The sequence below is a fragment of the Mchenga conophoros genome, linkage group LG10 (genome assembly GCF_057382185.1).
Source record: "Mchenga conophoros isolate Kocher_MC1m ecotype Shallow Benthic linkage group LG10, M_conophoros_male_GT1.1, whole genome shotgun sequence".
In the NCBI taxonomy this organism is placed as follows: Eukaryota; Metazoa; Chordata; class Actinopteri; order Cichliformes; family Cichlidae; genus Mchenga; species Mchenga conophoros.
Window position 1 is genome coordinate 26,021,692 of NC_140535.1, and position 27,559 is coordinate 26,049,250.

Below are 27,559 nucleotides of genomic sequence, written 5' to 3' on the forward strand. Positions count from 1 at the left end.
AAAGCATTAATCAACATCTGAACATTACCTGATGCTGCTGAAGTGAAGCAGAGCAAAGTTACAGAGGTTTTATTAAAGACACAGCTAAACATTTTGCAATTTTGCGTAATTTTAAAAAGTTAAAAAAAAAGAAAAACAGTGGCCGACAGCGCTGCACACAACGGTAGACTGGTGTGTAATAATAAGCAAGTGAATAATGCAGAAAACAGAGATTTTTAGATGGGAAACTATTCCTGAGAGAGAGAGACGGAGAGCTCTGCAGGAAGTGTGATTTTATTGTGGAATAAAACAGCAAAAGTAAGACGGAATTCATGACGATGCTTATGTGAAGTGAATGGATCTTCTTTTGCTGCTGGTTCAGTCAATATTGTTTGGAGAGAGATAAAACCTGCAGCTTCAGAATCCAGCGCAAAAAAAAGACGTAAACACAGTTGTTGAAATTTTGGGAGGTTTAACCTGACATTCTGGCGTTTCGGGCAAAATACATTTATATTTAAAAATTGATTCAGGATTTTAATGAATCAATATCACATTATCCAAGCGATAAATCGATAATCAAAACCCACCTCTAGAGGATACATCTGCAGCAACTGCACAATGCTGTTGTGTAAGTAAATAAGTAAATGCTTATTAGCTACATGTAAATCCAACACATTTTTAGAAAAATATAATATTAAATATCTTATTGAAGTATCACACATGAAAGTCTGTAATAAAAAAAAAGGCAAGGCTGTTAATCCAAACCTAACCCTGCCCTGAGTTTCTAGTGGAGTGCTATCGAGTACAGATGGGTTACTAAGACCTGCATACTGGCCTTTAAGCTAACAAATCCACAGAATTAATGTTCTTTCTCACCAAATTTGCAAAGGGTTAGACATGTGGAGACGGCGGGACCCTTTTACAGTGTGTGGGGTCCTCTCTCTTCAGTGGTCAAGTAAAAAAAAAAAAAAAAGTCACTGCTGCATTATGTTTTTATTTTGACGGCAGTTACAGAGATGTTTAGTTTGTTTGTTCTGTTTGATGTTTTTTCTGGTTTCAGAACAATGAAAGGGTGTCCTGATTTACTCCCTATACTCAAAGATCTTGAAGTTAAAGGACAAAATGCCCGAGATTTTAAAAGATAATTGCATGTTTCCCTTATATAAACACCTGGTACCTCATAGTCATTCTTTGTATTATGGTGTAAGAAACTAATACCTTTTTACTGACTGCGAGATACTTTTATGTTCTACCATGGCATGATGAATGCATGCCACACCTACTATAAAAAAGTGATGGAGAATACACTGAGTGGCATTCTTCTACCTCACACGTAATTTGATTTTAAAACACATCTGCTCAGCAGTGACAAACACCACCATCCTGAAATCTATTTAGTAAAATATAGAGGAAGCCTGAAACTCACCTATAGGTCACTCATTAGCTAATGGGCACTTTTTGTGTATTTTCTTCTTATTTAATTTATTTCATTATTAAATTCACATGCACTTACATAGGTAGCGACAATCCTCTCTGTCCGCTTCAAATGTCTCCGTATTTCACATTCACTAGGCTGAAGAAGAGTGATGCCCTCATCAGAAAACACGTAGAACATGTTTCCCACACTTAGCCCTAAAAGTCAAAACAAGCGGACAGGAAAACATATTGTCAATTTTTATAAAAAAAGGGAAGAAATACAAATTTAAAAAATCCAGCTCCCATCTTTTCTGTCATTTGTGATTGGCATTTAAATTTTCCTGCCAGAGGAGACACAGCAAGACGCCAGTTAGCATGTTAGCATGGATGGGCAGTATGTGACTGCCAGCTGTTTGACAGCGCTTACAAAGGCAATTTGTTCACAGTCTAATACAGCAAGAGACATAAATTAAAAACACAATTTTTCACATGTATTCTGCTAAGTCTAAACAGCAGCTAAAAACATAGCAAGGACTCAGCAATCCTATGTTCCCTAACCCTAACAAATTATTAGTCCTTCACATATCATTATTCACACATATATACAGTGCTTAACAAATTTATTAGACCACCTAATAAATTAGAAGAAATTAATCAAGCATAAAGAAATCACTAAAATATTAAAGTCGCATCTTAATCAAAAAATAATGTGCTTTACTATTCTGTCTGTTTTTTGTAAAAACAGCAATTATGAAAAATTATAGAGCCCCAAAATAATTATAGTTTAGCAATAAATCTGTCAATTTGATCACTTTTTTAACCATTACATAAACTTAAAGATAAAGAAAGAAACTGTGGCATAAACGTTTCAGTGGGTGGTGGTCTAATAAATGTGTTAAACACATTGCATTCATATATAAATGCAAGCTGTATGCAAAGACAAAAACTAGTGGTTGATATTGATTTGTTAGACTATTAGGATATTGCTTTTTGCACAAAAGTACTGTGAGGTATCACACCATTTTTATTGCCAAGCAATTTAAAAAATGAAGCATAACCATGCAACATGAGTCATTAAAGCGGAAAAAAATATCTGCTCACTTACAACCCCCACTGTTAACAAGATACAAATACTTCAGTTCAAGACCTTACTCTGTATTCTAAACCACTCTGACTCTTTAAGTCCTGTGGTGAACATACTTTGTAGCAATGTATACAAAAAACCCAGATTTGATTCGTATTCTATTCTAAACCACAGTAAGTTTTTCAATGCGCTGCTACTAGAATGCACGTACTTGTGGTAATGCTGATGTGGTAATAATATTTATTCCATAAATACAGGATGGATTTATATACTGCTGAAAATCACAAGGCTGTTTTTCTTGCAGCGACCATGCTGGGTCTGTGGTATTATTTGTAAAATACATAAAATCCCTGCTTCTGTGCAAATGTTCCCCTTAGGTGTCCTGAAAAAAAATGTTAGAAAGCACACTAAGAAAAGGATGAAACACTTTGAGCATGCAAGGGAGGAAAACTTAAAGAAAAGTTTTGCTGGAAACAAAACAACTCTGAATCTTCTGGACAGGAGGGCAAACATCTTGGTAAGTCATAGCTAGCCAGCTGCAGGCCCTGCAGAGCTACAAACATGCACATCACATTTTCCTATTCACAAGAATGCAAAAGTGTTTTGAGAAGTGTTATGTATTACCTTCTTCTCTCCACAGAATGTTTGCAACTGCACAATCAGCCATTGAGCAAAAGGAAATGGAGAAAAAAAGGAGAGAAAAATATTATTCCAACCCAGCAAAATGCCTTCAGAAACAGGAGATAAGTTCTGTCATGCCATGTCGATCCAAAATACTATGTTTGACAGATACAAAATGTTCCTCACTACTGTTGACAGGTCATGCTTCCTCTTAGATCAAGACATAACTCTTGTCTTCAGAGAAGACGTGGTATCAATTATTCTGTTTAATTTTCTCTGACCCAGGAGCTCTTTTTAGGTATTGCTAACATGTCAAATGATGCAACATAATGAAAGACTAAAATTTTACAGAGAGCTAAAGTATCTAATTTGATAGGTTAAACCTGCTTAAAACTGAGATTACTCCATAAAAAAATGTAGTACCTCATAAAACCTGCTTTTCCCTTTATTGAAACATTTTAGATGACCCCAAAGAGATTTTAGGCAAAGAAATATGATCAGCTTGCATATTTATGCATGAAATTGTCATAAATAACAAGAAAATGCACAGATTTCTGTCAAAGGACTTATGATATTGTCAGTCTCTCAAGACCCATTCAAAGCCATAAAACCCCCACTGAGTTCATATTACAAAGAGCTAATTTTGGACAAGTTAATTGTCCTAGATAAAGTATATTTGGACCCTAACAGTTAATCTGCTGCCTTTCATTTGTCACTGACCTCACTATTTCCCTTGACAGTACCAACTGAAATGTTTAAATTGATTTAAACTCAATTTTATGGACTAACAAAAAGGTCAGTCTTAAGTGTTTCAGAAGTGTTCACAGAGATAAATGATCTTGCCTAAGGGATGGCAGTCTCAGAAGCACTTCATGTTGCAGCTCTGCTGTAAAGGCAAGATTGATAGATACCAGTCTGAGTGAAACACCTGACATTCCTTAAGTGCCCTGGTCAAAACTCAAAGACACCATAAGATATTTGAGGGAAGACCTAAAGGTGGCAGTTCACAGACGCCACCCATCTAACTTGATAGAGATTGAGAGGTTGTGATAAGGAAGGAAGGACTAAGCGAACTGCAAACGTCCATAGACTTAGCCAAGAAGGCACAAAGCGGTAACGGCTACTGAAGCAGCCTCCCACAACTCTTATATTTAAGAGTCTGAATACTTTATTCTGTAGAATTTAGTTTTTAATTTTTAATACATTTGCAAAATGTTCTCAGTTTGTCATGATGGTATTTCAAGTACAGATTAATAGGAGAAAACAGCAATTTTGTTTATTAGGAACAAAAATAAAACTCTTTAAAGTGCTTGAAAAGCAAAAGTGGTCTGAAAATCTCACAGTGACTGCTTTGCTGTGTGTGTTCACAGAGGGGGATCTCTTAACTGCAGACATGATTATTTTGCTAATACTTCTGGTATATTGTTCCTGTTCCCGGATAGGCTGACTGAACTATTCCCCACGAGCAGCTCTTTACTTCAGTGAATCAACCTCAGGAAAACACATTACAGACAGACACAAACCTACATGCTACTGTATTCTTCTGGCGTGGAGTTTTTGATGTCGCCCATAAAATCTGTTGTTTCCTACTATAAAAAAGAATGGGGTCAAATAGAAGATTATTGTGCCTGACATTCATCTTTTATCCGTGCCACCCTGTCTCAGCAAACATTGTTGGCGATGTTTTCACAGTGTCTAGTCATTGCTGAAAAATAGTTTCAAAATAAAAGTTTGCAAAAACGTTACCACAACGTCAGTTTGAGTTATGTCTTCAATTTTAAGCTTAGACATTGTTGTTAGCTTTTCGAGTTAGAGAAGGTTTGAGTTTACTTATTATTTTCTACCTTCTTATCTTTTTTATTGATTAGAATAAAATGAGAAAACAAAATCACGTTATATGAACAGTTAGAAGAGATGAAACATCTCACCTTGAATATGACTCAAAACCACAGCCTTTTGAGTTTCATTCGTCTAGTTACCCCACTGAGGTAATCAACTTCTTGTTAAAAAAATAAGAGCATTCATAAGTCTATGATATTGAAATCATGGACAGGGAAGGGATAATTGTAAGGATATGATGCCACCAATTAAAATTAGATGCACAAAACCATAAACTTAAGCTTAAAAGTGGTGTTTATTAAAAACAGGGCTTAGTAATACTAGTCTGTCTCTTGTATTTGGACAGGTGTTCTGTGGACATCTGTTCAGGGCCATCGACAATCCATATGTCACTGAATAATTACATATGGTTTGCAGTAATCTAGTCTTTACTGTACTTCTCACTTTAATGATGCTCTGATGCAACCTCTTCTCTATGTGGAAACAAAGTCAACACCCGTTTGTCTATGATTCAGTTTTTACTGTTGTTCACAATCAGTTTTGACCATGGAGGTGATGTTGGGGTTTCAGCCATGTGTGGCTTTGGTGTGGATACGATACGATAGCTATATAGTGTTGTGGTTTGATCTTAATACTACTGCAAAAGAAATGTGGCTTTAAAGTGCAGCTGCTGAAATGCTGCTTCACTGTTGGTCTAATATGAATATGGTGATTCCTTCTTTATTTTTCTACCATCTGAAGGCATAGGGAATTGGCTCACTGTCAGCTGACATAAAGCAGTTTTGGTGCTTATTAGGTTCACCACTTACTGCATTAAAAATTTAGGAGATGCATGGAGCATTTGCTGACGCTTGTCTGCACAGGACAAATTTGAGCAAGCTTATTTTTTTTTTAAATAATAGAGCTGTCCACATGTTGGTAAATGACTGTAATTTGTTTGTGCTATGTCTTTATTACATGTCTGAATTTTATTTCATTATACATGATGATCTGACAATCGTTTATTGTGGATGATGTTAGTCTTGTTCTAGCCTAGTCTGTATAAATAGGTATCGCTGTGCTAACTTTGCTTAGATTTCTCAACAATTAGTAAGTGCACCATCAAAAAAAAAACCCAAAACTGTTCAAAATTAGCATTTTGCTCTCGTCAAAATCAAGCTCCTGCCTTTCCTTTCTATTGAACATTCAAAGAGGCAGCAGTATAGACAGTGCATCCAGGTGAAGGCAGGCTTGTAACTGTAAGCACAATCAAAACGCTTTGTGAGCACAAAGACAATAAGAGTTCTTATCACACCACCTGTCCAAGGCTTAAACAAGTAGAAAAGCTTAAAATCAAAATATACTTGGCTGCTGGCTTAAACAGCAGAGTCCTTTTCTTTTACAGTAACCTTGCAGGTAGTGGATCCACATGAGCAGCAGTGGGAGGCGAACAGGCAAATTGACCAGTGTTGTTTCTGATCTCAGTGTCATCAGTACCTCAGTTCACCCTTCACAATACTTTCATGTCGGGAGTGATTTTTTCCAAAATATTATTTTCTAAGCTTTTCTTTTAGAGTAACTCTTATCAATTCAAATATTGACTTCTTACATAAATAGTGAACTGTGACTCTGTAGGACTTACGAGTCTTCTTAGCCGAATCTTCAACAAACAGAGACGAGATGTCCTCATCCACTCCCACTTCATTCTTGGCAATGCACGTGTAAGCTCCTGTGTCCTCGTAGCGGACGCTGCCAATAAAGAGTTCACTACCGTTCGCTAAAGAGGAGAGGAAACAAAATCAAACAGGTATACACATTACTGATGCAAAGCTACTATACACTACAACCATATTCAGAGTGTTTATTTTTTAAAAACAAACTTTTAAATTTATTCAACAAATTCGACATCTTCACTGTGTTAAAATTCTGTGATCGAATCATGAATATATGTGTGGTCGTGCATCTAACAGAAGCACAATGAACCAAATACAATAATAATGCAAGTAATGTGTCATCAAAGGTGCAGGGGAAAAGAGACTAAAGACACCTGGGAGCTATAACCCCCCCACAGAGTTTGATCAATATTCTTGTGTCCACAGGCATTTTTTATCTCAATGAAATCAGAGACATTGTAGCTACATTGTAGCAGCATGTACAACTTGGTCAGACTCTCTTCTGGTCTATATCTGGTCGCTGTGGTTGATGAATACATTTAATAGTATTCAATCAAAATAATATACATTTATTATCCCACTATCCAACAACAGGTGTCCTAAATTAACAGTACTGGTTAATTTGACCAAAAATATGATATGACCAAAAATATTTATCACGATATACATTTGAAAATTTGCGATAACGATATAACTGACGATATAATTGACACTAGACAAAATACTTTACAACTCCTCAACTTTATTAGTGCAAAAAACAAACATCAATGTATTTTACTTAACCAAGCAGCTGTTTTTTATGTGCATTAAAGTTATATAAAAGTTTAACAGTGCAAATGCAAATTCCTTGCTGACAGTTTAACCAAAAGGCATTTCCAGTGGAAACTGGCCGGCATATCCTCAGCATAACCATGTTTAATATCCACAAAACTTAAAAAGAGGTTATACACACACAATACAGTAATATTATGTTGAAGCGCAGTACGTATCACTCCGCGAGGCTCCTGCCTACGATAGCCGTAATGCTCCGACAATCCATCAAAGTGCTGCGGGTTCGTAGCTTAGCAAAGTCGTACTAAAACATTTGACAGATTTTCGAGCGCCATGTACCACATAAAATCGTTTCGAGGTCAGTAAACACAACCAGAATTCATACATAAGGCACACGGGATTATAATCTGTCGATTTTCAGAAAAATCAAAGGATTGATTTTAAGTGTGCCGTATTTTCAAAAAAACACGGTAATAACGACGGCCCGCTAGCATGCTCTACCAAAAATAGTGCTTTGTTGTGTATCTGACGGATGAAAGCCAAACCAGTTCCACACCACTGAAGTTGCAGCATTTTTACAAACCAGTTCTGGTTCATCCGTTTCATTCAACGATCTGCTTTCGCTCTTCTCATTCTCCGTCGCCGCCATGCTTTTTCCGCCATGTGCGTATGAAAACAAAGGCACTGCGCATGCGGGTTTTACCCATATTCTATCGCAATATTTCATTTTCTAATCGTTGCCCAACATTATACCGGTATTACCGTGAACGGTATGATATGGCCCAGCTCTAGTACTAGTAACAACCAAAAAAATTTTTTTTACATTTCTGTAGTGGTAAATTAACCAGTATGCACTATATTTTATATTGCTAATATATAATTATTGTTAAATTTTCAAATTTATTGTTAAAAAAAAGTTTTAAAAAAGTAAAGCACATTGCTATTTATTTTAATTAAGATACCTAATTACTTATTTACTATAATAGTTTTACTGGTTGTATGCTGCTGCACATACATGAGTTACAGTTTTTTCCCGTACATACGTGCAGCACAACACTGTTGCTCTCAAGTTTCAGAATCATATTCTGAATCGATAGCAACAGGTGATGCTGGTGACGTTTAGAGACAAAAGTCAACATCAGAGGTGAGCTCTCTGATGTTTCCTGCGGCATGCTGTAGCTTTGTGATCTAGAGCTGCACTCTGATCCTTCCTGTAGTACTTCGTTGATCACACAAGGGGGATTTGTCACAGTGGAGCTCTTACAATCCAGGATGTATAAAAACATTAAAGCAAGCTTTCATTTTCACCCCTTTCTATACATCACCTGACATAACATTTAGATAACATCAAACATAGGTACCATCCTTTTCCCTCACATATACAGGATACCATGTGTTCCACCTGCTAAAACTTAAAGCATTTTTAATGGAGGTCTTTCTATAGAATCCATAAACAACAATGCCGCACACAGCTTGTTAAAAAAAAGAGAAAAAAACAACAACTGTTCTTCATCTTAACCTTCTAATTCATGGCCAGTGGGTTAGGGAAAAAAAACAACACAGACATTGATGCAAAGCTTTTCACATTAGTGAAATGTCTTTTGGATTCTGATAATAATTCTCTTTTATCGGAGGAAATGCGTGCAATGCTTTGAAGTGACAGTGCCTTAAAGCACTTCTAACGTCTCATGGAATGAGACAGCACTTTAATTACTTCTAATTCATACTGATGTTCTGATCAATTCTTATTAAAAACCACTGAATCAAGCACTTAAATGAGTGTTTATATCCTCTGCATGTTTGCAGCGCCTGTGATGATGTGACTGGTTTTGTCTTAAGCTGAAGCGATCTCATTTTCTTAAACGGCTCCCCGCAGGATTACTGCATAGGTGAACAGGACATGTCACCTGATTCAGCAGCTCCTGTTAGCTTTATTGGGCTTTAAAGCACCTTTTAACTCACTGTTGTATTACATTTTTGCACACCACAAGTGAACTGCTTGACCTCAAGTAAGAAAGAGTAAATTAACCCTTTAAGACCTACCATAGAACCAAGTCCGCCAGAGCTTATATTATATTTTTACATGCTGTGGAGCCATTTTTGGGAGCATTTCAAGTTGCTATACATCAATACAACCATTACAGCCTAAATTTTAATAATATGTATTCATTAAGTGCATAGTAATTACATAAATTGCAAAAAAGTGCAATAAACTACAAAAAAATTGAAAATCGTTTTTTGCTTTTTTAACATATATTTCTAGTTAGAGAAATTTAAGAGGCTTATCCCTCAAAACTGTAAATACAAAAAAGTTGCACAAAATAGTTTCCCACCACAGGAAATTTATTTTGAGTGTCTTCATAGTTTTATTTTTGAAATACACCAATTTTTATATACTGCAGGAAAAACTAAAATAAATATTATACTGCAAATTTGCAAAAAAGCAGCATTTGCATCAAAATAAACTATTTCCAGCAGTGCAATATGAGTCCTAAGCATCCCAGAAACGACACAGAAAGTCATAAAGTCAAAGATAACTTTTAAAAACACCAGTAAAAGCTCATGAGGCCCTGATGGTAAAAAAACAAACAAACTACATTTCCGCGAAAATGACGTCACTTCCGGTTTCGGGCAGGTAATGGCAGACATGCAAAAGTTCGCGCTGACGTCTATTCCAACGTAGGAAGTGTTACGAACAGCTGATCGGATCGGCAAAGCGTGTTTCTGGAATATTATATTTTTGTTGCTACAAGTGCTTTTTATGCAGTTTTTGCAAAAGTATATGTGGAAGGAAACCGTGACCTAGGGCAAGCTGATGGCATAAGATGTAAGTACAACTCCTCCGGTTTCATATGCAAAAAATTTATTGCGCTAGCTTACATGGTTGCAGAGCTACCGGGATTTAAAAATAGTTACGTAAAACAGAGCGTGCCCGCTCCGACCGACTTTAAAGGGTTAAAAAAGGTTACATGACACGAGAGAGGCTGCACAGACACACACACACACAGTGATAGTAATTCATCAGTGGTCTCACTTAATGTGTTATCGGCTTCCATCGTGATGCTCTGTAGCCTTATAAATGCTGCTAAACAATTCAGATATATTCTTCAATTAATGCAGCTTAAGTAAGCTACCCTTGACCAACAAGGTAGGTGGTACAGAAATATATTGCCCCCCCCCCAACACACACACACACACGCACACACACACACACTCCAAAAAAAGAGAAAAAACAATCCACTGACTCTTCTGGGTCAGAGGAATTATCTGTAATCTCACATGTTGAGATTTCCCTGCGTTTCCTGTTTGACAACAAACTAAATGACAGAAAATATGAGGCAGTGTTCTAACAGTGTTTTCAGCACTGCAGTACTTCCTTTACAGTTCAACTGTGGCTCGCAATCAATACTTCTTACTATCAGCTGTCAGTGCGTTGTTCAAATTTTACAGAAACCTATGAAAAAAATGAGGATAGGGGCAACACTTTATATTATTTTTATTAAACTCCCATCAATACAAGTGCGTTGTGGAAATAAAATGGTGAATTACTCTTCCTGTGCTTTGATCACTTTCTCCCCAACCACGGCCAGATTAAAAAAAAGGAACTCTGCGCTACATAATTTGCTTTTCCATGCTATTCTTTTCACTTACCTAGATGTTGTTTATTGAATAAGTACAAATGATCACTTTAAATAGGGCTGCTGCCCCTTTCTGCTGCCCATATTAGTTGGTAAATCTGAAACAGCAGCTACTGCAGTGTTTATACGGTGGTGAACCTTGCAGAACCTCCTTGTTTGAGTGTCTAAGGGTTGATAACAGGCTATTACCATAGGTAATGACCCACACACAGCCAATAAACTTTCCTTTAATGAGAACTAGGCCGTAAAAAGGGAAGTTGTGCTTCCTCTCTCTGATATTGAGAGTGTATCATAAAACAAAAAAGCCTTCTTGCCCAAATAAGTTGTTGCCGTCTTCTGTCACACAGTGTATTTCTTTTTATCTTCAATCTCCCATCTCATTCACCATCTAATAATAAGTATGTTTACATTGTCAGAGGAGCAAAAGGATGTAGTGAAAGAGGGCAGCTGAATTTCTTTTCAATCATGGTTTCATCACAGTGGTACAGAATGCAAATAAACTGAAAGTGTATGAGAAATTATTACTGTGGACAAGTGGAACCACTGGCTTTTCAATAAAAAAAAGTTGCTTAAATAAAATAGCAGCTTGAGTTTCAAGATTTGTTTTCATTAGTCTTATACATTGTGGTGGTTTATAAAGATTTATGCTTTTTCCATTGTACACTGTTGTTGCTGCGTATTGTGCACTTGGAAGAAATCACTTTACCACCGAGCTGTGACACACAGAGTCCGCTAAAGCAAAAAATATGCTGATAGCAAAACACTGCAAAACTCACCTATGAGAGAGAGCTGTTTGGAGGATCTCGGCTGCAGATCCATGCCATTCTTCAGCCAAAGGAGTTTGGGATTTGGGATGCCGTCGGCGTGGCAGTGGAGGCTGGCAGATACGCCGGGCTCCTGAGCCTGTGTCTCTGGATAGACCAGGATCACTGGAGGGACTGGACGCATATACACAAAACCAAAAATACAAATGGAAATAGTAAAGCGGCAAGTGAAAACATAATTACACACTGTTTCATTGGTAGACCGTAACTCCTGGGGGAATATAACACAAACACCCACACACACAGTGGGCAGAGAGGAATTTGTCTCACCACAGCATGGAATATATTCACAAATAACAAGAATCCAAGAGCTCTGGGGCTGCTTTATTACAGCTTGAATCCTGCAAGAAATAGATGTCGGACGTATGTGTCACTTACCACCTCCTTTGGAGAAAGAGCCGTAAATAGATGTGGAGAAATTGAGGAGGAAAAATGAAATATGAAGTAACAGTTTACATGAACAGGTAAGATGCTGTTTTCGGATTATTGTGCTTTGCACATTTTGCACCGTGGGCCAGCTGTCAAAGCTTCCTCCAGGAGCTTACTCACCTCTCCCATTCAGCTTTCCTCATTTTTTAAATGTTACCCCTTATAGCTCTTTTTCTCTCCTGTTCCTGTGTTTAAAGTGCTGTGCAAAAGTCTTGAGCCACCCTTTGGTTCTTTTCATTTTCAAAGAGCCAGACGTTCTTGTAATCTTTCAAAAAAGGCAAGTAACTCGAGGGATGAATCAGTGTTGTGTCTACGCATCCAGAAAATGTAGCCAAGAACCAGTTTTAAATGATATCTTTAGGCACTCTTGTTATTTTGCAGCCTGTTGTAAAAGAACATAATTTCTTTTGTTGAATCTATGAAAAATGACAAAGCAGTCTGACAGGAAAAAAATAGTGTTTTTGGCCAATAAGGTAATTCAAATATCTAAATATTTGGCATATTTTGGCATGGCGTGTAGTGTGTCCTCACAACGCATTGAAGAATCATCTTCAGTAGATGATCAGTATCTGAAAGTCATGTTCTTAAGAAACATGAAAATTTTTTAGCAAAGACCTCACAAAGGACCCGACAGATGCATCTGGCCCTTCACTTGATCTCTTTACTGGTCGCCCATGCCTCTAGAACCTAGAAATGGTCTCAGTGCTGTGTTTCAGGCATCGGTGTTGGTGACCTTGTCAAGGTTAATGGAGTTACGAATATAGAAAATCTGCATCAGATTTTGATCCACCATACAATGGCATCTGGAAAGCATCTGATTAGCAATAGCTTCTGTTTTTAAGCATGACGGTGATTCCAAACACACTGGCAATGCAGTAAAAGCATACCTGGATAGGGAAACACACAGTGGAACAATACAAGTCATAGATTGACACAAAAGAACCAATTTCCAAAGAGGAGCTTTGAATGTCTTTTAAGAAGCCTGGAGAACAATTCCTAAAGACCTCCAAGTTTTGGTATTGACTTCCACGCTCTTTACAATTGTCCAAACTCTGTTTTTTGCCTTATATACTGTGTTTCCATGTATGTTTGCAGACGTTTGAATAAATCACCGAATCTCTGTGTTGTTTTCCTCACAAAGTATAAAGGTTAAAAAGAGTTTCTTGAGACTTTTGCACAGTATTGTTTGTCTACCTCAAATCCAACATTGTAATGACCTGCCTTATCATCCTACAAAACAAACATATGATGAACTCCTTCTTGCCAAAAGTATCTATAATATAGTCTGTATGTGACGTTAACTGTTCTGTTTCATTACCAAAACAGCACTTAACTAAACCAACCCTTTCTCTTCTTTCAACATTACTAATGTTTTTAACTTTTTGACATTATTAATGTCAAAGATTTCATATATACTTCTCTTATACTGTCATACTACAGGGTACGGCCACGGCTACTTCACCAATACTAAAGCTGCAATATCATCATTCCTCTCACCAAAGAAAAGAAAGCACAACAGGATACAAACCGCCCACTTAGTATAATGTGGCACTTGGCTCATTTCCAATGCACCTTATCTCACCTTGTCATATCTTATTTGAAATACCTTGAATCCCTAACACAAACATTTGGTAATTGCTCTTTCCTGATCACTCGCCCTTCAGTCCCCCTGTCTGTCTCCATGACTCCCTTCACATCACTCCCCCTCCCTCCTTTTTTCCGACGATTCCACAAAAAATACCAAAACAAAAACAAGACAAAAAAAGGACCCATTGTGATCCCTCCATCGGAAGAGGCTTAGTTTAATCATTTGTATTCCGCGTTTGAGGCTGAATACATTCAGATTCAAAAACAAAAGCACAGTTTAAGGGGGTCACCTTTGTTGTGCTACAGGTGTGGAGCTTTAAACTTTCTCGCAGGTTTTTCTTTCGAGAGATGTTGAGTAAAGTATAACAGTAGCAGAGACGAATACTCTAATTTCGGTAATTATTATGAGTGAGGCAGCGCTTTGATATGAATATGAATACCAACGTAAGTAGCTTTTATCCACTGCACAGAATCAGCTGAATAGGCTGCATGCACTCACATTTCATTTGCAGCCTAATATGAAATTATGTTTTGCTCTTTGGCAAGAGTTACTTTGATGCAATGCTCCGTGTGCCCTTGTCTCCCGAAGCTCTTGTATGAACCATGCTACTTAAAAGACACTTCATCTTTGCGTTTTGCCTTTTTTTGTCATATATGAAATTAAATTTGATATCTTTCGCTTTTTGTTCTTCGTCCGGCAAACACTTTTATTTGTTTGACGTTTGCTAGACAAACACTGGAATAGATAAATCTTCATTAAATAGCTTCCTGAACAGAATGATTAGTTATTGGGAACATTATTCGATGGTGAGCCCTAGCTCCAGATAAACAGACTAACAAGACAGACAAAAAATGATGCAACACACAAAGTTTTTTCAGTTCATTACAACCTTTGCTGTACTTTTGGAATCATTGTTATGCTACTAAATTGATGTGAGACCAGCAAGACAACTTCCTGATGATATCCAAACACTAAATGCCATCAATTTTTTTCCCAGAATTTTGTCCACATCACCACTGTAAGTAAGAAATGAGCTACTACTGACCATTCACCTGGAGCACATGTGTCTGATAGAGGTCTTCATAGCCGTAGGCATGGCAACTGTAGTTTCCCATGTGGATGGTTGTCACCTTAGTGATGTACAGGGAGCCATCGTCCCCAAAGTCCTGAGATAGAGGGAAGAGATGGATGAGTAAAATTAAGTGAGAAAAGAGGCAAAAAGGCAAATGCGGTGAGAGGGCGTGAAAAGTAAGGAAGAAGCGGGAGGAAAATTAAAGATGGAAAAAGAAGAGTGGGAGGTGTTGGAGAGGGAATACCGGTGAAGAATGGGGTGCAGAAAACATCCACGGGGAGTGAGGTGGAAAAATGAAGGTATCTTGATAGAATAAATAGGGATGCTTGAAGGGAACAGAGAAAGCAGGCACACAACAGCAGGGAGTGATGGGAAAAGACAGCAGAGAAAAAGAGTGATGCGAAAAGGACGAGAGACCATGAATCAACGGTTTCCCTGTTGAGCTGAAGCAGGCAACAGGGAATTTGATCCTCCTCTCTCCCTCATCACACTGCCTCAGCCTGATAAATGGCAAGGGTTAAAAATATAAAGCCCATTAGGTTGATGAATGGAGCGGGTTGTTGTTGGTGCAGCATGCGACAGTCACCAGGGGGTTTCCAGCCACAGCTTAGGGTGGATTAAGGCATTAAATAGTTTGCTGTCCCACCAAGTGGCAGAGCAGATGTCCTGATGCAGCTCTGTCATGACATGGAAACCACAAATGGCAGCTCTTCCTTTTCTCTTTTCCTTTTTTGAGGGCTCTAGAAATTAATGTGACCTGACAAGGGGGCAGCGTTGTGACAGGAAAAATGTGAAATGATTTTCCCGTAAGATAGATGGAGGAACTTAGGCAGCCTTTCAAGTTCAGGATTTACAATTAAGAGAAGAGACAGCGCTACACTGGCAAGGACAATTAAAACTGAATGGGCCACTCGGACTGCAAAGTAGGACTGTAGTACAGTAAAAAAAAAAAACAAGGGACTGAGGATGGCGGTCTCCTAAAACTGACTCAGTACCTTGGATTTTATCTTCAGTTTGTCAGCTGAAATTATGTTTTGGTTGGCTGTAAACTTCAAAGTAAGTCACATTTATCTGTGATACGGGTCATATCACAGATGAGTGATCTTAGGCACTAAAATGTAAACCATAAGGCTTAACATGTGTTGATGCAATGCTCTGCAGGTCCACTTGACTGCAGTGCAACTGGGCAGACATCGTAATGGTTAAATATAAGATTTTCTTTTAGAGGAAACAATTCAAGTCCAAGGTAAAATAAATTAAAACCCCGTTTTTCATCTTTGACTAATACATTTACATGGTGATGACCAAGCCTGCATTGTCTCTGGGTAGCTGGTGCTATTACTGCCTAAGAATAAATGGGAGAGACCTGGCCTGCAAACCTCATCATAACGTAATTGTATTAGCCGTTAATCTTTGAGTTTGTGAAATGTGCTGATGACACATGGACACAGAATTTAAAAAAGGTGTTGGAGAAAAATTACAGGGTTTTATTACTATTCAAGGAAAATTACACACTTGAATAATAAGAGCAGTCCCAGAGTTACACAGAAAGATGGTCAGTGGCCACATTCAAATTAATAGATCTTAAATCACTTGCGGAAATTATTCCTTTCACATGCAAAACTAAATCAGAGTCTCCTTTGGTTTGTTCTCTAATGATAATCATCATTAATTTACCTTGATATACAGAATAGAGCCGAGTAGTACTATAGTAGTAGTAGAAGTAAGTATCTGCTTCTATATCTGTTTAATACATGTTAGCAATGCATATGCATATGGAAGCTCGCTATTAACTTTTTTTTGATGAAATATAGCTAATTTCATTTCCCAATAATCAGTTTCCTATCGCAGCACTTCATATGAACTGAAAACTGAATCCACCCATATACACAGTGCGTTACTTTTTGGGCGCACAAAATGTGAAATGCCTTTTTTGTGATCGCTGGTGAAAGCACTGAGAAAGAAGCTCAACGGAAAGAGAAAAATATGGGCAAAGCTAAAAAAAAAGAAGAAGAATAGACTGACTGTGATAGAGGCTCAGCTTTCTGGTTTCAATGAGGTTATATATGCCAGAGAGCAGGACTACTTCAAAAACTATCAAATAAAACTTCTGAAAACAATCCTGTTTCCATTCTGCACAGCTCAACAGGAGAGAAAGGTGTGCTGAAAGGACTTCGACAGGAGAGTAATGTCCCGTCCCTCCTTTCGCTGGTCACCTCACAGAACCACTGTGGTCCAAATCAACTTGTACAAAATGCTACACAATAAAAATAAAAAGTCTCAAAAAGACAATAGATCTGTGTTTGTTTCTAACACCCTGCCCTTTTTTGATGCAATTTAACTGTTCTTACATATGAGGTTTAAAGGGAAGTTTGCCTTGGAAAATCTATTCAAAGCTGCCCTGCATATGGATATTAAATGCATAGATTTCTATTATAGTCCTGTATAAATTGCAAGAACATGTGCACATGTTGAGATGAAATATACCCTGCATCAATGAGATACAAAATCCTAGCATAAACTTGAATATTTACCTTTAGCCCTTTATGAACTAATTTATTTGGATGCCTACATTTTCATTACTTAATGGCTTCTTTATCTTTCGTTTAGCCAGGAAGTCACTTAATCTCCAGAGATGGCTGTCCAAACTAGCTTAATTGACCAGTTGGCCACAAAAACTTGGCACGTTGCATTAAGTATGCAATTTCTCTTGTTCTTTCTGGCACCGACATCCAGTGTGTGCAGAATAACACAAAATATTAAGAAGCTCCACACGCAGAGGTTATCCCTTTCATTAATTCTGGGATTTAGTTTTTAAGCTTCAAGTTTGATTTGAGTGACTAAAAAGGAAGCCAAACAAACTCAAGCTTCCTCTCCCACCATTTAGATCACTGTGCTCTGTGAAAATTCATTATGCCCGGTCAAAAACCCCAAGGGACCTCTGTTGCCATCACCTCTCCTCCAGTCTCCACCTCAACACTTGACATTGTTTATCCGCTCATCATCACAGCGGACCAACAAGGCTGCTCATTAACATGCAATTAGTGAATTGTGATCCGGTTGTGGATAAAGCAAGGCCAGCACTGCGCTGTCACCTGTGCAGATGTGTCTAAACAGGAGCATGGCGACATAGTTCATTAAGCACTGAGCGAGGTATAATTGCACCATTTCATGGAGGGTGCGAGGGAATCGTTGTTTTCTTTATTTAATTCCTCTCCTTGATTTTTGTCCCCGTCCTGCCCTGTTTTGGTTTCTCAGATGCTGGTGGATTATTAGGTGGGGTCGCGTGATAAGAGGTTCCGTTAAATGAAGAGCACGGGATTCTCTGCACACCTTCCATCATTTCAGATCCCCGATGAGCATTTTATAAGTATCACAAGCAGTGTGTGAATACAAAAAGAAAACAATATGCTAGTGATTAGAGACTAACTGAAAAACTCCCAGAACTCTTAACGCTTTTACAGCAGCGTTTTAAAAAGTGTTAATAGACTTTCTGGTTTCAATCCATGTGAAGAGCCCCCCGACTGTGCCCCCATGCTGCTGAAGTTTACCAAATATTAATTAGGCGGTCCACTCAGAAGAACCTTTGGCAGACAAACACGCTCACATGCTTTAAGGTTGTGCGTGTGCATTCTATTTAAGTCGATGTCAAGACTGATAAATATGTTTTATAAAGTAACTACAGGACTTATGTAATTGTAGAGAGTTTCCTCATGAGTGCCTGGGAATTTTAACCAGCACAGTTTTACTAATATGTTTTTATATTTACACAGATCGCTCATAGAACTCTCAACCTCATTTTCAACAGTAGATACACAGCAAACAGAAAGTTGGCAACTATAGATGGTAAAGACATTTAATTAACTGGCAGTTGAAGAATCAAATATTTGTATCTATGGTCAGAAGAAACAAAGCAGATGAAAAGTAGGTGGTAAATTTTTGCTTGCTTCTACTACAACAGCTTATAATTATGGAAGCCCGTTTCCACCACTAAAAAAGAAACAAAAAAGTATCCATAACTCAAAATTTCAAGTTATTTTCTCAAAATTTTGAGTTATTTTCTCAAAATTTTGAGTTAGCTCTGCCAATCAGTAATCTACGTGAATAACGTCATTTTCTTGTTACCCGGAAGGATATGGCACAAAGGAATGCGCACTCAAAACCAGATTGTAACAAATTGGCACTTTTGAGAGTACGTTTGCTGATAGCAACTCCATGTGATTCAGCTAATGACACAAGGATTTCATCATTTGTGAAGCAACGCTGAAAATACTCAGCAATCTGTGCATTCATGATTGGCTATAATACTGGTAGCTTAGCTGTAGCATTTGTAGCTGAGGGCTGCAGCTTCCGGGTAACAAGGAAATGACGTCATTCACATAGATTACTGATTGGCAGCGCTAACTTGAAATTTCGAGTTAATAAATCAAAATTTCAAGAAAACAACTCAAAATTTTGACTTATGGATTCTTTTTTTTTTAGTGGTGGAAACGGCTTCCATATATAATACCTGACTTACACAAGCAGTTTATGTACAAAACCTTATCCGCCAATAAAAATCAAACAACCTCAGTTTTTAACTGCTTATAGCCATAAAGAACCAGCAACTTGACTTTGTAGTTGTGTAGTTTGCAGTTGCGCACCAACAACCACAAATAATTACATCAACCAAGGAAAAAGACATGAACTCACATTGATGTCCTCCAGGTCCAAGAAGTTTAAGATGATGCCATTCCTCTTCCAGATGACTGGTGGGCGCAGCGTCCCCTGGATGGCGCAGGTGAGGACTGCACTTAGGCCCACTGTTACTGTGGAGACGCTGATTCGCTGGTCCTCGGCCAGGCTCAGCTGGACAACCTCTGTTCAAATGAGAGCATGAAGGAAAATAATTTGCGGTTGGCAGAGAAAGAGACAACAGTAAGAAGAAAGGATTGAGAAAAAGGGGAAGATGGAGAAATAACGAGAAAAATCACAAATCTGAATGAGTGCTGATGAATTGGAACTATAGCCAAGCTGAACACATTTCTAAGCATTCATCTCATTACAAGTGGACCGAGGAGGATAAACAGCTGTCCGGCTGTGAAGGATATGCAGTATGAAGAAAGGCCACATATCAGAGGACACGCAGCCAGCCAAATATCATTCTTCTCATTAAGGGAAATTTATGTTCATTGAAATGGCCGTCCAATTCAATTCACCTTTACGGCAAATTAAGAATTATTCTTCTCTGTTCCCGCTGGCGCTATAAATAGTATCTGTCGCCAAGATGTGTGGCCAGGCACCAAATCTACATGGTCCCAGTAAGACTTTGAATCCAAAAGCTTCATCATATACTTTGTACTGTCTTAAATGTAGTCTGGGTCATGGGATATGTTATAACACGAAACATGTATTTTAAACTATTAAATATATTGTGTGGCCTGTATTGCACCACACCACCTCATCATTTGCTTTCCAGTTTTTGTATCGGTTTAAAGTTGATGCATGTATGCCTGCTGCCAAAAGATATTATGTGTATCTGCAATTCATTTGAGTCACAACTGACATGATACGTGATCCCACGTCAATACTGGCTCAGGAAACAATTCAATAAATGTAAGTAACACAGATACCTGACAAAAATCTCAGTGGAGCCAACTGAGAGCAACAATCAGCTAATCACCTCATGTGTAACACACACACACACGATTTTATCAACTGATCCTGTTACATGACTTTGCAGCACTGAAATAGTCATAGAAAGGGTATCACACTGAGGATACACTGATGCGAAAACACACAAAAAATACTATTACTGGAATCCCTGATGACGCTAAAGACCAAATGCAATCACATAATATTACAGACTAATTAGCATATTTTAATTGTTAAACATTGCTAAATATAAGGTAGTTAATATAGTTAAATATAAGGAATAATTTGAGTCCATTAGACTTCCTGACCTATGTAAAAGCAACATTTATTTAGACACCATTGCAATTCATTTACTTTTTCTACCAATATTAGCGAACAATAGATTTATGGATATTCTCTTTCATGTTCTGTGGCATCTAACAGTGGTTTCTAGTGTAATTGTTATTCAGCACATTACTGCCCGACTTTGACAGTAGTGTCATTTATTTATTGCAGCTGCTAAAATTAGTGAAGCATTACAAACTTGAAAGTATCTGCCTGCCATGGAGCTTCTTTTAGATCCAAAAAAATGTTGAGGAACTGATTAAGAATAAACTAAACTTAGTGTGATGACATATTTTTACACACCTGACATTTTGCTATCACAGCTATCCGAATGCTTGTAGAGAAAAAAAATGATTAAAGTTTCCTAACTTCAGCTTCCTCTCCATGTATTCAATCTATCATAACATGCAGCATCATAACACATAGACCTACATGAAGAAAAAGACTAGAACACTCCTAAATTCCTGACTGAATAACAGTGGTGAGGCCAGCATCACAACAAATCGCCATTTTGACATCCACCAGGAACAATATTTCATTGTCCAAACAGACTTCAACGAGATGGCTAAGAGACTTTGAAATGTTTCTTGGGGAACTTGCTTGTCTGGAATCCGACTGTGACAAACCCTGTTGTAAAAGACCCCGGGATATTAGCTGTCTGTTTCACATAGCTCTCCAGATGATAGATATATCCATGCTGACAGCTCGGTCTGTCAGTGATATTTCAGAATGCCTTGGGTACAGTACACTGCCAGGTCCAACAAAGTTATAATTCAGCAGATCAGTAATTTGGGTGGCAGAACAGGCTTTGAGTGCCATGTGGACAGATGAGGGATGAAATGCATTGATCTGACATGGCTTGGAGGGGTGATTTCAGGTGGTACAGTGAATTTCAAGTAGACCACTGCTCACACTGAATTTAATACAGTGCATTGGAAGCAAGACCTGTGTAGCTTGCTGTGTGTTTATGCAATGAATGCTCACTCTTAAGACAGACGCAACCATCAATACATTATTTAAGGGTAGAGTTAAAAAGTCTCCATGTTCATTTATGAAATGTAATTAATATGAATTATGTGCAGAACAGCTACAGTTTATACAAGCAATAAACTGTAGTCTGTAGTAACTGACTTAACACACACTCGTAGATTTCCTTATCAAGATATAATATCAAAGATCTGGTCCTCAAACACAGCAGCAAATCAGCTAAAAACAAAAAATAATCAAGGTGATGCAAGTGCCGAGCCAAAGTCCAAACCTTAACCTGGCTGACGTCCTGTAGCCTTAAGAGAGCTGTGCACAACAAAAGTGTGCAAATTTTCCTCCAAATCAATGCGAGATACTGATAAAATCATACGAAAAACAATTGCTGCAACTTGTTGCTGCCAAAGGCGTCTCCACAAGCTCCTAAATCACGGTGTGTATTAGTTTTTCAGACTCTATTTTTTCATTTTGGCAGTTTTTGTTATTTGTCACGAGTTGTTGTCCACTAGAGTTTGGTTTTAAATAATTTGAAATTTAATAAAGACCAGATGACGTGATATGTCCTAATAGATAAAACCAGAAAATGGATTAGGATGTTCTTTCTTTTCAGCATAACTGCATATTGAGGCTGTTAACTCCACAGACAAATTCTTGCTATAAGAACTAACTGCGTACTGAGGAAAAGGGGAAAATAAGAAAACTGGTTGCACTAGTATGCTGTGTTTGTGTACTTAAATCTCTGTTTGAGGACTACATCAGGTATAGGTTGGTGAATTTTAGATAGCACTGTTTTTATCTCGTTTTGGAATGAATACCTTCAATCCATCCTGTCAGAAAGCAATATGGCAGCGGTGAAAAGATAACCTTCGAAGCCCTAAAGCAAGGCAGTTACCTTGCTGTTTGCAAACCAAATCAAATAGAAAATGCACCGTCAATCCATCGGCGGCTGTGTTTAGATGTTTCTGCCAAACATCATCATATGAGGTCAATCTAAACTTTTAACATTGCGGCTGATATATTAGTCATCACTTTTAATGTCTGTCAGAAACACCATGGTAAAAAAAAAGACCTATGAAAGACGGATTAGTTGTGAAATTAATCGTGACACCGTGAAATTAATTCTGAGCCCATCCTTACTCAACCTGCTGAGATTACAGTCAAGAGACCAAGAAGAGACAGAAAAACCTCTGCCTTTGTGTGCAAGGGGAAAAATTGGTGTATAATAATAATTACAAATCATAATGATTGCTTTAATGTCATTTTCCAATGGAAATGAGTCATTAATGAATTTTTTTTAAATGTTTTAAGCTGTAATTAAAGTCTTTAGATACTTGAAAGTTGGCTTCTGAAGAGTTACAGGAAATAGACACCTTTAATGAGCTTTAGATGACAGTCACACATTGCAACTTTGGTTTTATGTTCACAGGCAGACCCCACTTTTCAGCACTCTTGCTTTGAAAAGCAATGCTGTTCCTCATTCACAACACCTTCAGCAACTTGTGAAGCTGCTTGATCAGACAGGTCCCCCCTGTGTTGACAGACCATTTGGCATGAGGTGTTACTATGGTCACTTTTGCACATCGACTAACAGGGACTTGTTAAAAGGCAGAGCTGAATTAATTTATCAGATCAGGATCAGAGCCACGGTTTCACATTATAAGACCCCAGAATTACTTTTGTTTTTTAATTTGACTGTAATTTAACCAGAAAAAAACCCACACAGCACTCTAGAGACTTTAAATCTCTTTTGCCCAAGATCACTCAGTACAAACGATACATACAGTGATACACAAAATAAGTCTATACATTGTTCTATTGTTTATTGCGGTAGTTACGTTCTAAAAATAACCCGCGATAGGTGAAATCTGCGAAGTAGCCAGCTTTAATTTTTACAATTATTATAGATGCTTTAAGGCTGTAAAACCCCTCGCTACACACTTCATACACTTTTCTCAGACAGGCTAGAACATTTTCACACTGTTCTCTTGTTTAAACACTCTCAAAGTTCAAACCTTTGTAGAAAAATAAGTCCAGTATTATAGAAACCAAAGGCACCTGTTTCGTCGACATTATTGTGTTTGTTGGGGAAAAAACTTACAAACATACCGTACAGCACTTCAGAGTCACACTGCTAGCGATAGAAGATTTATGTAAATTTGACAAGCTGAATGCATTCGTGCAGGAGACACGGCATGAGATTGATTGACAGTGGTCTACAGCCAATCAGGACGCACAACACAATGTGCGCTGTAAGAGGAAGAGCAAAATTGCACCAAAATAGATCTGCGAAACAGCGGGGCCGAGAGAACCACGTTATAGCGATGGACCACTGTACATAAAAAAAGGTAATGAAGTACCAAAACATAATAATAATAATAATAAAATACTAGATGCACCTAAGGTATCAATTTCAAAACCCTACGTCACCTTGTTCTTGATTTATTGCATTCACAAGATTTTTAGAAAACCTGACCTCTGACCTTGAGTTGGAGGCCATTAACACCTGAACTTGCACCCATGATATCAGTTTGAAAATCCTAGGGTGCTTCTTTCTCAAGTTATGGCCTGAACAAACTTGGGTGTCTATGCCAAGCCTGCATGCTGGGGTGACGACAATATCCCATCAGCCTTTTCTTCCTGAGAGGTAAAAACTAAAGCAACATTAGAACTGAAATGTGATACTCAGGCACAACATCTGCTGGAAAATCTGATTTAAACTGGACCCAAATTCATGTATCAAGGCCCCCAAACTCCCTAAGACTGAGCAGGTAATGATACGGATAAAGCAGTATATTTAAACATCATTTTCTCCAATACAACATATGCTTAAAATGAAGTGAAGTGAAGTGAAGACAATACCCTTAGTGAGCCTTCTTAAATTTGTGGACTAGTCTACAGGAGGACAACGCACTACATTCAACACAGGCATCCAATGTGCACGTGTGAGTAAGGCAAATGGAGTTTGTGTTGAGTTTCCGTGACAAAATTCATAATTTAGGATGGATAGGTACTGCAAACATGCATGCATATAAATTTAAAAAAAGAAAACATTTTTTCTTTCACCAGTTGCTAAATTAAGAAAGGATTAAGAAAGATAAATCTGAATATCAGAGTCACTAAGTTCTGATAGCTGAAAGGGTCAGTGTTTTACATTTTGTGTTTTATGATTTCTGTTTTCTTTTTTGACCTGCATGTAGAATACATCTTAGATCATATTAGGTGAGGTGTATTGTTCCAAGACCTAAGCCTGTTTATGGAGTTGAATCAGACCATGGACCTATTACAGAACACACTCTGAACAAACTCAGAGCCTAGCTATAAACAGAAAGACTCAACAGAGTTGTTTCAATCAATTCTAAGTATGTTGACCCTGACTTAAACTCATCCGTGAGTAGAGAAAGAAAGCCATTATTAATGGAGCTCCGATAACACGACTCACCATGACAACAAAAGAGAGAAGAGCCTCCATTTTAATACAGTTGACTAATGAACATGAATGTGTATCAATAGAAACCAAAGAGAAATATCGATCGAGCAGAAAAGATGTGTTTTCTGTTGGCCTGCCATATTATTTAAACCCAGCAAGACTCATTTTGGGGATTTTCAGTGGAAAATATGCTGAGGTTTTCACTTTGAATTTTCAGACATCGGACCTTTTAAAATGTTGCTTGATTTAATAAGTGTATTACAACATGCCAGCATATTTCAACATGAAATCCAGTCAGAATACAATCAAACTGTCTGCAGCCTGCTTTTAAAAACCACTTTAAACTACATTTAGTCCAGTTTTAGTCATTTCAGAAAAATATTCCCTCAAATGTTCACATAATCTCCAATCGCCAACTGTGACAGACATTTTTCCATCAGTGTCAATCATTCCAACATGACGAGTGGTTGGTAGTTGATTAGTATGTTATATGTCTAAAGCTTCATATATATAAGCTTTATTTAAACAGTGATTGACACTACATGTTTCAGTGCTAGGGAATTGGCTTACAACTTAGCTGCTCTGTCCACAGAGTTACAGAGTTAGAAAGATGCAGCCTATTGATTTGATTCTGAGCTGATAATAAATCTGTGATGTAATCACAGTCTCTGTTCTTACACTGGCGACTGATTAATCCAGAAACCCAGAGGTTCCCTAATTTCAAGGTTAACAAACTCAGAGTTTACATTACACCTGCTTTGTGAAATATGGCCCAGTACATCTCTGTACTATCATCAGTATACATGTATAAAACTAATAGTTTTACTCCAGCGCAGATATCTGGGACATGCCCTTATTCTGGGTAAGGTAGCCAGAAGTGAATCATTTTGCTTGCATGCACTGAGATTGTAAATAGTTTTTAAACTTTTCCAACAAAAATACAGAAATAATATGGGCTGTGCCTTAGAAAAAATACATATTAGCACAGTTTGCTGTTGGTTGCTTACTGTTGCTTAATGCAACATCTATATTTCGTTTAAAAACCTTAACTATGTCATCACATGTTCATCTTTACCTGCATAAAACTCAAACAGGCAATCAATCCCTGAATTTAATGGAAAAATGTGGAACAAAGCGAGAAAACTTTGTGTTTCTATTATTTTTATGGTTTAAATTTTGGTGAGTTTGACAATGTATAAGCTTTTTTTTCTTTGTTTTTTCATTTACTTTTGTAATTTCAGAACAATGTCAATTTTGACCTTGGGGAGGAAAATATATAACTATTTATTTGTGCTTGGAGTAAAAAGAGCTAAAAATCTAGCCAACGATTAAGCCTCAGTTGCCACTTCAAAGTGCACTTTAAAAACATCCAGTCCCAGGATAATGAATTACACACATGTTTATTTTAACTATGAACATTATTTCTGCCTTTTGTGGGACCCTATAAAAATCAGTTTTAAAAAACGCCTCCCATGCTCTGTCCTGTTCTCAAATGACCCAGACAAATTGCATATCCACAGGCAGTGCCCACTCTGCCCCGGCTGACTGGGAAAGGTTGTCATGACATTAGCTAGTTAATGATTCCTACACTCCCTTCCTTTTTACCAAAATAGCTCCTAACGTATATGTAAGTTAGTAACTGACACTCTGGGGAATTCAGGAGCTCCTCTGATCGATCATCCCTGCTAACCGAGCTATGGATCAGCTGACAGGGAAGTTTCCTGTATCAAGCTCAGGAGGGATATACATGAATAAAAAAAAATAAAAGGAGTGAGAGAACAGAGAAGGAGTGAGGCCAAATACTGCAAGAAACAAATACAGAAACAAGGGTTTAAACCAGAAAATAAAACAAATGTGAAAAGAAACAAGGGAACTTGAGATGAAATGCCAATAGAAAACCAAGTAAAAAAAATCTACGATGAAAGACGGCAATGAATTTAAAGATGTAAAACTGTACATTGTGCGTGTGTGTGAGAACAATTTGATGCTGAGCACGTAGAAGAGCTCCTAGGGCAAGCTCAACAATGCAACTCAGAGAGTTGTCCCTTCCTACTTCTATGAGACCACTAAGATATCAGGCCACAAAGCAGAGAAGTCGAATGTCTTTCTTAGAGGATAAGTCCGAAGATGGAACAGTGGAGGTGGTGAGGTGCACAGCAAGAAGATAAAGACATATCGAATCAGGGTTATAGGGGAAGGAGTGGGACATGAGAAGCCATGCGAGTAGGCCAGGAAACACAAAATAAGCTGACAGACACACATTATGCAAAGTTTTGT

At 37.8% G+C, this 27,559-nt stretch overlaps 1 protein-coding gene and 1 long non-coding RNA gene across 2 annotated transcripts in view; one reads left to right on the forward strand and one right to left on the reverse strand.

The window, feature by feature from the left end:
• Positions 1-4,772, forward strand: part of LOC146566049 (uncharacterized) — a 143,362-nt gene extending 138,590 nt beyond the window's left edge. The window contains exons 2-3 of the long non-coding RNA XR_014894181.1: positions 2,857-2,996; positions 3,120-4,772. This is a non-coding gene — a long non-coding RNA (uncharacterized LOC146566049). The remainder of the gene's footprint in view (positions 1-2,856; positions 2,997-3,119) is intronic.
• Positions 1-27,559, reverse strand: part of fstl4 (follistatin-like 4) — a 208,906-nt gene that overhangs the window by 21,444 nt on the left and 159,903 nt on the right. The window contains exons 7-12 of the mRNA XM_085289588.1: positions 19,606-19,772; positions 14,887-15,007; positions 11,777-11,938; positions 6,561-6,695; positions 3,104-3,130; positions 1,493-1,611 (exon numbers count right to left, since the gene is read on the reverse strand). Of these exons, the coding sequence (XP_085145714.1) occupies positions 1,493-1,611; positions 3,104-3,130; positions 6,561-6,695; positions 11,777-11,938; positions 14,887-15,007; positions 19,606-19,772 (731 nt within the window). The remainder of the gene's footprint in view (positions 1-1,492; positions 1,612-3,103; positions 3,131-6,560; positions 6,696-11,776; positions 11,939-14,886; positions 15,008-19,605; positions 19,773-27,559) is intronic.